Source organism: Chinchilla lanigera, unplaced genomic scaffold (genome assembly GCF_000276665.1).
Source record: "Chinchilla lanigera isolate Chin_1 unplaced genomic scaffold, ChiLan1.0 scaffold00142, whole genome shotgun sequence".
NCBI lineage: Eukaryota > Metazoa > Chordata > Mammalia > Rodentia > Chinchillidae > Chinchilla > Chinchilla lanigera.
Window position 1 is genome coordinate 166,252 of NW_004955543.1, and position 10,914 is coordinate 177,165.

The 10,914-nt window shown below is 46.8% G+C and overlaps 1 protein-coding gene across 3 annotated transcripts; it reads left to right on the forward strand.

The window, feature by feature from the left end:
• The first annotated feature begins 639 nt into the window (after positions 1-639).
• Positions 640-7,736, forward strand: Rbm3 (RNA binding motif (RNP1, RRM) protein 3). Of its 3 annotated transcripts, none has more exons than XM_005411265.2 (7): positions 640-759; positions 1,288-1,407; positions 1,753-1,859; positions 2,505-2,613; positions 2,714-2,807; positions 3,086-3,164; positions 3,618-4,237. In XM_005411265.2, exons 2-6 carry the CDS (start codon positions 1,305-1,307, stop codon positions 3,144-3,146), a joined length of 474 nt encoding a protein of 157 aa, XP_005411322.1. In that variant the 5' UTR covers positions 640-759; positions 1,288-1,304; the 3' UTR covers positions 3,147-3,164; positions 3,618-4,237. The 3 variants fall into 3 exon arrangements, with proteins under 3 accessions (XP_005411322.1, XP_005411324.1, XP_005411323.1); XM_005411267.2 differs by lacking the exon at positions 3,618-4,237 and adding an exon at positions 7,562-7,736 and having other exon boundaries at positions 650-759; XM_005411266.2 differs by having other exon boundaries at positions 651-759; positions 1,285-1,407.
• The last annotated feature ends 3,178 nt before the right edge of the window (positions 7,737-10,914 follow it).

The following is a 10,914-nucleotide window of genomic DNA, read 5'->3' on the forward strand; positions in this document are numbered from 1 at the left end:
TTTGCAAAGGGCATCGAAGGTAATCTACTGATGGGAAAATCAGGAGACTGGCTTAGTGGGGCAGTCAGATAAGGATGAAAGCTGAAGTCAGAGGTAAAAAGGATGACATGAGGGGGGAAAAGTCCCATTGACAGGTGGCGAGACGGACACAGAGGAGGAAGTAAAGAGGTTAGGGTCAGGTAGTGAGAAAATGTGGAGTCTGACGGCCAGGACTGTGAAAGGCGATAACTTCTGGGACACTAGGGAATAAAACGTCCGACCCTTGAGTGGTACGAAGTTAGAGAACGAGGAGGTAAGGGAACCTCACATCAGAAGACAGTGATTATGTTGACAGGGACCTACAGCTGTAATGAGAAGGAACTCAGATCCAATGGGGAAAATGACGTCAAGGAAGGTGAGGATGTCATCAGGGACGGAAAGGGATATGTGAGCTAAACTGGTCGCGTGCAGAAGAAACGAAGACGGCTCGGCTGGCGAGCAGATGCTAACGTTAGGATACACCAATCGCAAAAGGTCAACCTGTATTCCCGGAAGCGCGCGCGACGGTTTTGCTCCCTCCGCTCTGCCGTCGCTTCCTCTCCCGTAGCCCCGCCCCTTCCGACTTCAGCCAATGAGCACACACGCCAACATGCGCTGGGGGACGTTCCGTGACGTATTTGCTACGTAGGCTTTATCAGGCGCCTTCCCGCGCGTGAGCTTCCCTGTTCTCCTTGTTCTTCAGAGGTTGCCGTCTGTGCTGTATTACTTTCTAATTCCCAGGTAAGTGACACATACATCCTGCGGGGCAGCTTCTCGTTTCACGTGCCCCCTGCCAGCCAGAGCGGGAGACCTGAGTAGGGGAGTAGCGGCTCCCGACACGTAGGCTTGGGCGTTCCGGAAGCGGAGATCTGGTTCTCAGAGATTACATTTCTCGGTTGGTGGGAAGCCGGCGCGCAGTGCCTGAGGGCGAGTAATGCTAGGAGGGCCCGGTGGCATCGCCGGTGGCAGTAACCACGCGACGGCGGAGACCCGCTGCCCCTTTCCCCACGTGATCGCCTCCATTTTGTTCTGGGAGCGCGGAGAACCCGCAAGGCTGTTCTGGGCCTGCGCGGCGGTACAAAATGACGGGCGTGGTCGCAGAGGACGTTGTGAGCATGCGCGGCAGCTGCAGTCAAATGGCGACCGCGGTGGGCCAGCACGGCAGATTCCCGCCTTTTCAGCGTTTCTCCCGAGTCGCTTGACTTATAGATTGTTACAACTTCTCCTCTCTCCCCTACCTTAAGCTTTTCCCATCCTTTTGTGAAGCAGGATTCGAAGTCACTGCCATGTCTTCTGAAGAAGGGAAGCTCTTCGTCGGCGGGCTCAACTTCAATACCGACGAGCAGGCGCTGGAAGACCACTTCAGCAGCTTCGGGCCTATTTCTGAGGGTGAGACGTGGGCCAGACCCTTGGGCGGAGGCGGGGGTGAGAGCAGCGTTGAGACATTTGCATTTCGTGGAACATCGGGAGAATAGTCAGCATTTAGAGCCTTAAAGTTCTCCTTTAAAAAGCTGGGCACCGTAGTGCCTGGCTGTAATCCCAGCACACGGGGAGACTGAGGCAGGATGACCACAGCAAACTCCAGGCCGGCTGGGGCAAGACATGGTCTCAGGAACGCAGTAGGACACAGGGTTAGTGAGAGGGAGGCCATTCACTGTCAGCTTCCTTTTCAGACTCGTCCTTGCCGCCACATACCTTTAGATGCTGCCTAATCCACATTTCCTTTTCTTCTAGTGGTTGTTGTCAAGGACCGGGAAACTCAGCGATCCCGGGGTTTTGGCTTCATCACCTTTACCAATCCAGAGCACGCCTCAGATGCCATGAGAGCCATGAATGGAGAGGTGAGGTCTCCTACCTGCGGAGGGCCCCTGTCTACATCTGCCACTTTCTCCATTCTTTGTTTTTCCCTCTGTGTCTGCTAGGGGCAGCGTGGCCATGAAGCCCCGCAGTGCCCACTCACAGGAGCGTGACTGCCTTCTGTTCTAGGGGGTGGAGGGCAACGGCAGACAGAGCCGGGCTGCCTGGGAGGCGACGACTGGTCCTGCATGAGGCCGAGAAGCCACCTGTGGATGGTTGACCTGCCCTGGGCTTAGGTAGTAGAGTCTGCAGACCTGTGGGCCTGGCCCGGAGAGGACCTCGTGAGTCTTCTGGGATGGACTCTGAAGCCTCAAACCAAGAGAGGTGTCTGTCTAGCCCTAATAGTCGTGCAGCTTAGAGGAGTGGGGAGGAGAACTCGGCCTGAGTTCAGTCAAGATGTAAGTAGTAGCAAGGGGAAACATGGTGGATTCAGGACATTCTGTGGGATTCTGATGCTCCTGATGAAGCCGTTTTGGTGAGAGGAGCTTGTTCTGGAACATGGCACCCAGAATCTGGTGTCCAGCAGGAATTTCTGGGCTCTTACCCACCTGCCCATGCCCGCTCTTCCCTCACCATTACCTTGACTGACTGCCAACCCACCTTCCTTGTGTCTCCCTTCCCATACCTAGTCCCTGGATGGTCGCCAGATCCGTGTGGACCATGCAGGCAAATCTGCCCGGGGCACCAGAGGAGGAGGTGCTTTTGGGGCCCATGGACGTGGTCGCAGCTACTCTAGAGGTAAGTGCAGAGGTAAGGTTGTTCGTGAGGTGGACGGGGGGCCATCCCTTAGTGGCCTGTGCCTGGATAACTGTCAGTTAATCATTTCTGTCTGTTTTAGGTGGTGGGGACCAGGGCTATGGAAGTGGCAGGTATGACAGTCGACCTGGAGGATATGGATATGGATATGGGCGCTCCAGAGACTATAGTGGCAGGTGGGTAACTGAGTATGAAACTTACTTTGTACTGTAGTAATTGTGTGGCCACATAAACAGACATGGTGATATATGTGTGTTGGTCTTACTACATTGGGTGTTTTCTCTTGTCTTAATATGAAATGTGGCTTGATTTGTTTGCTGCCTGATTGTGTTTCATATGTCCTGCTTTATACGTGTTAAGTCCACATTATGGTACAGACTAAAATGTGCGTGTGGTTTCGGTGTTATCGGTAGTCTAGAATGCATTCTTGTCAAACAGTTGTGTTTTTCCCCAGAAGCCAGGGTGGTTATGATCGCTACTCAGGAGGGAATTACAGAGACAATTATGACAACTGAGAGGCTTGTAGACATGAAGTAAGTGATACCTGAATATTGGCACTGCATACCTCTGCCCGTTGGACCCTGCTGTGTTCCTCTGCTTGTCTTCTTGCTGGATTGTTCAGCATTCTGCCACTTTGACATACCTCACCACTCACCCACCAAATCACTCCCAGGCTGCCCTTGCTCTTAGGTGCATGTCAGGGTTAGTCTGCGTGGCGGGGGGTGGTCTGAAAACCCATCTCTGGGGCTGGGGATTTAGCTCAGCGGCAAAGCGCCTGCCTGGCAAGCGCAAGGTCGTGAGTTCGGTTCCCAGTACTGGAGAAAAACCAAAAAAAAAAACCCATCTCTTACGATTGCCTACTCTTTGCAGATGAAGAGATACTTGCGTTAGTCAGCCCTCAGCATCTTTGTCTATTCTGGGAGGTGAAAATGTTCTCAACCCGTTTCTTCCTGACATCACAATTTACCCCTTCTTACTGTTCTCAGATGCACAAGGAATAACACTTCTCATCCAGGATCGTCCTTCCAAATCACTGTATAAAGATTTTTGAAGCTGCGCTGAAATTTGTTTAGTATATTACCTATTTTTTAATTGAGCTCCCAAGGTATCTTGTTAAAGATCTTTTAGAAAGCTCTTTAATTCTTTAATTTCCTCTTGTTAAAGACCTTTTAGAAAGCTCTTTAATTCTTTAGTTTTCCCCCATTTAAAAACAAACTTCTGGGACATTTGTAGAGTATGGGGATTTTTCCTGTATAAAGTTTTTAGGTTGGACTCTCAGGATTGTTGTGTCTGGCAAAAATAAAAAAAAAAATTGCCAGACTGATTTTTTTTTTTCAATCAACATGTATCTGGGGTTCTTTTTAAAATGTGCACAATTCTTAGTCATGACTAGAGAATTTTTTAAATGTACCTGTAAGCACCTCTGTATCAAGAATATGATTGCCTAGGGCAGTTTTTTATTGAAGATCCATCATGATTATCAAAGCTTCTTAAAAATGTTTATGAATGTCATTTTTTTTAAATACTGGAAGAAAAAAATATTCTTTCGTGTCTCATGTAGTGTTTAGGATGTCCTTCAGAGCTGATTAAAAAGATGAAACCTGAACATGTTGATACTGATAATGTTTCTTCTTTACCACAGTTCATAAATTCTTAAGTAGAGGCAGGTCAAGAGGAAGGAAGACTTGGAGAATATTTAGTGGAGGACTGGGGCAAGGACTTGAGAGGGGTGGGCGCCTCATGTTTGGGATTGGTTTGCGTGTATGTTGAGGCCTGAAGTGTAATGGGTGCAGTTAAAGTTATCTTAGGTCTGGAAGTAGGTTTCCCAATGTGGTTTCTCAGTCCCATTATCAGTGTTTGCTTGGGTCTGACTCTTCCCGACCCTGAGTTTTACATGAACATCCTTATAACAAGATTGTTCTTAAAAAGCTGGACACGGTGGTGCATACCTGCAGTCCCAGCATTTGGGAGGCTGGGACAGGATCACCATGAGTCCCAGGCTAGCCTGGGCTGCATAGTGAGACCTTGTCTCAAACCCTGCCCCCCCCCCACCAATGATTGCTTTGGGAATGGAAGCACCTATTCCCAGGACATGTGCTCTAGATATACCCTGTCATAAATAGAATAACACCAATTTCCTCCCCTGAAGTGATAGGAGTTGGATACTGAGTTCATATTTGTGTGAGACATGGCAAACCTGGTTTGAACAGCAGGTTCTAAGAGCTTAGACTCCAGTACATGGAAGGCTGAGCCAATAGGATCACAAGTTCCAGGCCAGACCATGCTGCATAGGAAGACCCTGTCTCCAAAAAATACCTCAGGACTGGATTCAGATACAGGCTTTGCTACCTCACAGCTGGTTGACCTTTGATGAGTCATTTAACCTCTGTGGGCACTTTGCATTTGCTGCTAAGGTTAGGTGAACTGAGTAGGCACACAAGGTCACTGAGGACAGCTGGTAGAGCTCACAGGTATTTGTCACAGTAGTGGTTCTTGGGTGCTAAGATGATGATGGCCCTTGGTAGTCCGATTTTTTTCATGTTTTAACTGTCCTTGGGTTTCCCACTTCTGACTCTTTTTATCATGGTTCCACTGGCTGGCTGTATTAAGGTGGCATGGGTGTTATTTTCCCCCTAGTTCCTAAAAAAAATCTGTTAAGTCTACAGTAATACCAGGTAGCAAGTTCCAGAATGCTGTCAGCCAAACTCCCTCATTCATGGGGCCTGCTAGCTTATATTGTGAGTTGAGGTGTTAGAGACCTCTTCCTGGGTCCCCCAGCTAACAGTCCCTAAGGACCCTTCTTTCTCCCACCTGGACGGTCGTGAATTTTCTCTGGCGGGTTGATGGAGACGCAGACTTGGGAGCGTTTTGGAAGCTAAGGTCTTGGGAGCTGATGGGAGGATCCTTTGTAGGTGGTGGGGCATCCTGTCCTGTCTCAGGACAAGTGTTCCTCCTGCTCTGTGTCACCTATGGTAGCATCCCATTATCAACCCTGCAACAAAAAATCCTTCAAGTGGGATCAATAAAGACCCAGATAGCTTCATGCACCCCTGTAACAGTCTCCAACTGGCTTGGCTTTCTGGATGTCAGTGGATAAATATGCAGTTCAGCCATGGGGGGCCCAATCTACCTTTTTTTGGTTCGAAGGAAAAGGCCTAGGAGGCCCATGGCAGTTTTATTTTAAAGTGCTTGTTGGTCTGCTGTGGCTTAGCTAACATCCCACAAGGGAATAGGATTGATTCCCAAGAAGCCTCAGACATGGAAAGGTACCGTGAAAACATTCCAAGGCCTGCAAAGTCATTTTCAGCCCTAAGTCTTGTCTGTATTTAAAAAGCCTATGGAAAATTTCTGTAGGTGCCAGGGGTCAAGCCCAGGACTTTGTACATTGTGGGCAAGGAGTTTACCAGCAAGCTGAGTCCCCCTACCAAACACTGTAAATGTCCACCCTCTCCTTTGTCCCTTTGATCTCCAGAATAAACTACAGGTGAGCTTTCAGATCCCAAGCCCCACCTCATGGAAATCACTTTTCAGACCCTACTGTACTTCATCTTAATTTGTACTGTTTCATGAAGTGGAAATACCACCCATTACAGAAGAGTCAGGGATATCAAATGCAGGATGTTCAGAACAGGCCAGGTCTGTGATGCTTCCCCTAACCTCTTGCCAACATGGATTTGGAGAATGTAGAAAACTAAAACATGATTAAGTGAATTGCCGCAAGTACCTTGTCTATAAAACATGACAGTAGAGTGTATTTCTGCAGTCAAACCTGCTTGTCCTGAAACCTGCTGCTCCCTGCCCAGCTGCATTCCTTTCTCCTTCCCCAACTAGCTGAGGCTCTTTGCGACCATCACCTGCTTCTGACTGGCTACACTTACAACTCGCCTAGGAAATGTTATTAGTGTTGGGTTATGAGAAACTGCCTTAGAGCCTGCTGTGTTGAGGGGAATCTTTTTTTGAGTTGAGTCCCACTATGTAGTTCAGACTGGCCTTGAACTTGTGGCAATCCTCCTGCCTCAGCCTCCTAAGTATGGGATTGTAAACATGGGTTGCCATGCTTGACCCTGCAGCTTCCATAGTACTGGAAACAGTTCATGGCATTCTGGTTTTTTGTTTTTGCTTTTTTGTTCATTTTTTTGGTACGGGGAATCGAACTCACGACCTTGTGCTTGCCAGGCAGGTGCTGTGCCACTGAGCTATATCCCTGGCCTTTCTGGCATTTAGAATAAACATTTTAAATACACTTGGCTTGCAAGGGTCTGAGGGAGTCACACCCAAGACCTTAGTTAGTACATGCTAAGTTAAATAATAACACTGCTTTTGAGTTTGATCACCAGCCCCCAATTTTTGTGATACATGTTTTCATGTTACACCAAAGGCTGGAGAATCAACATAATCCTTGCATTATAAAGTAAAAATTGAGCATCCCATTTTGCCTTAAAAAGCTCTTGGTGCTAGTGATCAAACACGAGCCTAACGTGACAGACAAGCACTCTGCACCATGTGTGGTGCCGTACCTGTAATGCCAGCACTGAAGAGGCTGAGGCAGGGCTGGGGATATAGCTCAGTGGCACAAGTGCCTGCCTCACAAGCACAAGGTCCTGAGTTTGATTCCCAGTTCCAAAAAAAAAAAAAAAAAAGGACAAGCACTCTACCTCCAGTGCTGTAGCACTAAGGTTCTGTCTGGACATAGTAACCCCCAGCTCTGAGAAGTGTACTAACGGAGTGAGTGAGCTGAGTAGCAGAGGGCTATAGAGGCAAGGGTTGCAACGTCAGTCTCCCGTGGTACAACCTAGAGTTCATGGGATTTGGCTGCCTTGGGTATGTATTTGTGCTCCATGCCATACAAAGTACACAGCACAAAACAGGATTTTGCTAGTTGGCTTACTAACAGATAATTTGTCATGATTTTCTGTACCATGTCTTCTAGGAGATTTAGCAGGAACAAAAAACTTAGAGAATGTACCTGCTGGAGAAAGCTTGCTCACCTGTTGATCACCAAGCACACCCCTTTTTCCTTGATAGTTCATCAGATAAGGAAGAAATTTCCAATCATGGCTATGAACACTCACTTTGTAAAATGAATAAATGCCTCGTTCCCTGTACTTGCTGTTTGTGTGGTCTGTATGTGATTTGAGATTTTTTTTTCTTTCCCTTAGGGTCTTACTGTGTAGCTTAGGTTGGTCTTGAACTCACTGTATAGCTCAGGCTGGTCTCAAACTCACAGTGATCCTCCTGCCTCAGCCTCCCAAGTGCATGTGCCACCACACCCGGCTATATTGTAAATTTTACACTCTCAAAGTATGGCTGACAAAAACAGTATACATGCTTCCTTTTGTATCTGTGGTGGGAATGCTCATTATCTACTGTGCAGATCTTACAGTGTGCAGTACAGTGTCAACTTTAGTCACCGTGACTGTTTGCTCCCTAGAGCTTGTTCCTCTTTAAAGTTTGTATCTTTGACCATTTACCCAACTCATCAGCCTCTGCTGATTGCTGTGGTACTGTTTTCATTTTTTGAGGCAGTTTCTTATAGCTTGGGCTGGCCTTGAACTCACGATATAGCCAAGATTGACCTCAAACTTGGGATCCTCTTGCTTCAGCATCTTGAGTGTTGAGGTTACAAGCATGTGCCACCACACCCAGCTAAAATTTTTGGATTGGACAGATGAAAGTACATAGTATTTGTCTTGGTGTGACTGCTTTATTTTACTTGATATATTCCAGGTTCATGCATATTCTGCATGGCACACTTTTAAGACAATATGAGATCAGGTGTGGTGACACATGCCTGTAATCCCAGCACTCAGGAGGCTGAGGCAGCAGGATCACTGAGTTTGAGGCCAGCCTGAACTACATCATGAGACCCTGTCTCCCAAAAAAAAAAAAAATGTACCGCATTCAGCCATTCCTCTAAACATTCTAGTTTTTTTTAAATGTGACCTAGTTTTGCTTTCATATAGGGAGGACACTGGATATTGAACTCAGGGTCTTCACAATGAGCCACAATCCCAACCCTCCCCTTTTTTAAAATGTTACTTATTTTTTTATTTTGTTTTTGGTACCAGGAATCAAACTCAGGACCTCACACTTGCCAGGTAGGCCCTATGTCACTGAGCTATAGTCCCCGTCGCCTGTTTTTTATTTTAAAACAGGTTCTCATTAAGTCACTACATTGCCCAGGCTGGGATTTAATTTGTAATCCTGCTTCAGCTCCCACAGTGCTGAGATTACAGTCTGTAGTAACATGCCCAGATCCTTTTTTTATGTCTTGGTGTTTGTGAATAGTGCATTGAAAATGGGTAGATACCTCTGAGATACTGATTTCCTTTTTTTTTTTTGTCTGTTTGAGACAGGGTCTCACTATGCAGTTCAGGCTGGCCTTGACCTCACTTTCTAGCCCAGGCTGGTCTTGAACTGCCACCACTCAGCCCTTCTGTATACTTTGGAGTTAGTCCTTAAATGGAGTTGCTGGACCCTATAGTAACTATACTTTTTGTTGTGAGAGGGTAAGATAGGATCAGGCTGTGGTCCTGAACTCCTGAGCTCAAGTGGTCCTTTTTTTTTGGTGGCATCTGGGAATGTTTTGTTTTCTTTTTCTCCTGGGAAGAGTGATTTTTTTGCAAATGGTCCTTTTGCTTCAGCTTCCTAAGTAGGTAGAACTAGCCAGGCGTGGTGGCACACACCTGTATTCCCAGCACTCAGGAGGCTGAGGCAGGAGGATCATTGCAAGTTCAAGACCAGCCTGGGCTACAAAGTGAGCTCAAGCCCAGCCTGAACTGCATGGCAAGACCCTGTCTCAAACAGACCAAAAAAAAAAAAAAACAACAAAAAAAAACAAAGACTTAAGTAGTTAGAACTACAGACGTGTAAATGACTAGCAGTAGTTACACATTTTGAAGAACCTCCATGCTAGTCCCAATGGCTTTTCCAGTTTATGTTCCCTCCAGCAGTACATGTTTCTTCATGAACTCAGCGATCCTCCTGTCTCAGCTTCCTGAGTGCTGGGGTTACAGGTGTGTGACATCAGGCCTGGCATGACTTTTTGGGGTTTTGGTTTTTTTGGGCAGCACGGCATTCAATACAGGACCTTCTGCATGATAGGCAAGTGCTCTACCAGTAAGCTACACCTCCAGCTTTTGTAAATTTCATTTTAAGACTCGATCTCTGTATGTTGCCCAGGCTAGCCTTGAGCTGATCCTTCTACCTTGGGACTAAGGCATATGCCACCTGGCCTGCTGTGTTTAGATTTTTAAAAATTGGTAATAGGGATTGAACCTAGAGCCTTGAATATACTAGGCAAGTACTCTGCCACTGAGCTACACCCCCAGCCCTTTTAAAATTTTATGTTTATGTTTTGCTTTTTTTTTGCCATTTAAAAAATTCAAACTTAACCAGGTATGGTTGTGCACACTTGTAATCCCAGCACTTGGGAGGCTGAGGCAGGAGGATTGCCACCAGTTCAAGGCCATCCTGAACTACACAGTGAGTTAAAAGGATGAATCACACATAGTGAGACCCTGTCTTGTTTTTTTGTTTTTTGTTTTGTTTTTTTTGTCTTTTTGAGACAGAGTCTCGCTGTGTAGTTCAGGCTGGCCTTGAGCTCACTGTGTAGCCAAGGCTGATCTCGAACCTGCAACTATCCTCCTGCCTCAGCCTCCCAAGTGCTGGGATTACAAGCGTGCACCACCATGCCCTGCAAATATATCGTTGAATATGTCATGCTTTTTTTTTTTCTTTTTAGGTACTGGGAATCAAACTCATGACCTCAGGCTTGCCAGGCAAGCGCTTATGCCGCTGAGCTAAATCCCCAGCCCCCTGTCTTGTTTTTCTTTTGTTTTGTTTTTGTCTTTTTTTGAGACAGGATCTCACTATGCAGTTCAAGCTGGCCTTGAGCTCAGGCCAGGCCTCGAACTCGCAATGATCCTCCTGCTTCAGCCTCCTGAGTGCTGGGATTACAGGCATGTACCACCATGCCTGGCTCTGAGAGCCTGTTTTGAAAAAACATTTAATCATTCATGCTTTACTGTTCAGAAACAAATGCTTCTGTTTTTCTTTAAAATGAGTGAGTTCGGCTGAGTGCTAGGATTACAGGTGTGTGCCACCACGCCAAGCTGATTGACTTTTGAGATAGGTCTGGCTGTGTAGCTCAAGCTGTCCTTGAACTCCCTGCCTCAACCTTCTGCTTCAACCTTCTGAGTGCAGGTATTACAGGCCTGCAAGTTTTAGTCCAGCCTGGGCTACATAGACCTTGTCTCAAGAAAACAAAAGCTGGGTGTTAAC

What these genes read in the sequence shown, in the direction of transcription:
- Rbm3 (XM_005411265.2), top strand. Translation starts at nt 1,305, where the DNA reads ATGTCTTCTGAAGAAGGGAAGCTCTTCGTCGGCGGGCTCAACTTCAAT. An exon ending in CTTCGGGCCTATTTCTGAGG is followed by an intron (nt 1,408 to 1,752) that starts GTGAGACGTGGG and finishes CTTTTCTTCTAG; the next exon opens with TGGTTGTTGTCAAGGACCGG. An exon ending in TGGTCGCAGCTACTCTAGAG is followed by an intron (nt 2,614 to 2,713) that starts GTAAGTGCAGAG and finishes TGTCTGTTTTAG; the next exon opens with GTGGTGGGGACCAGGGCTAT.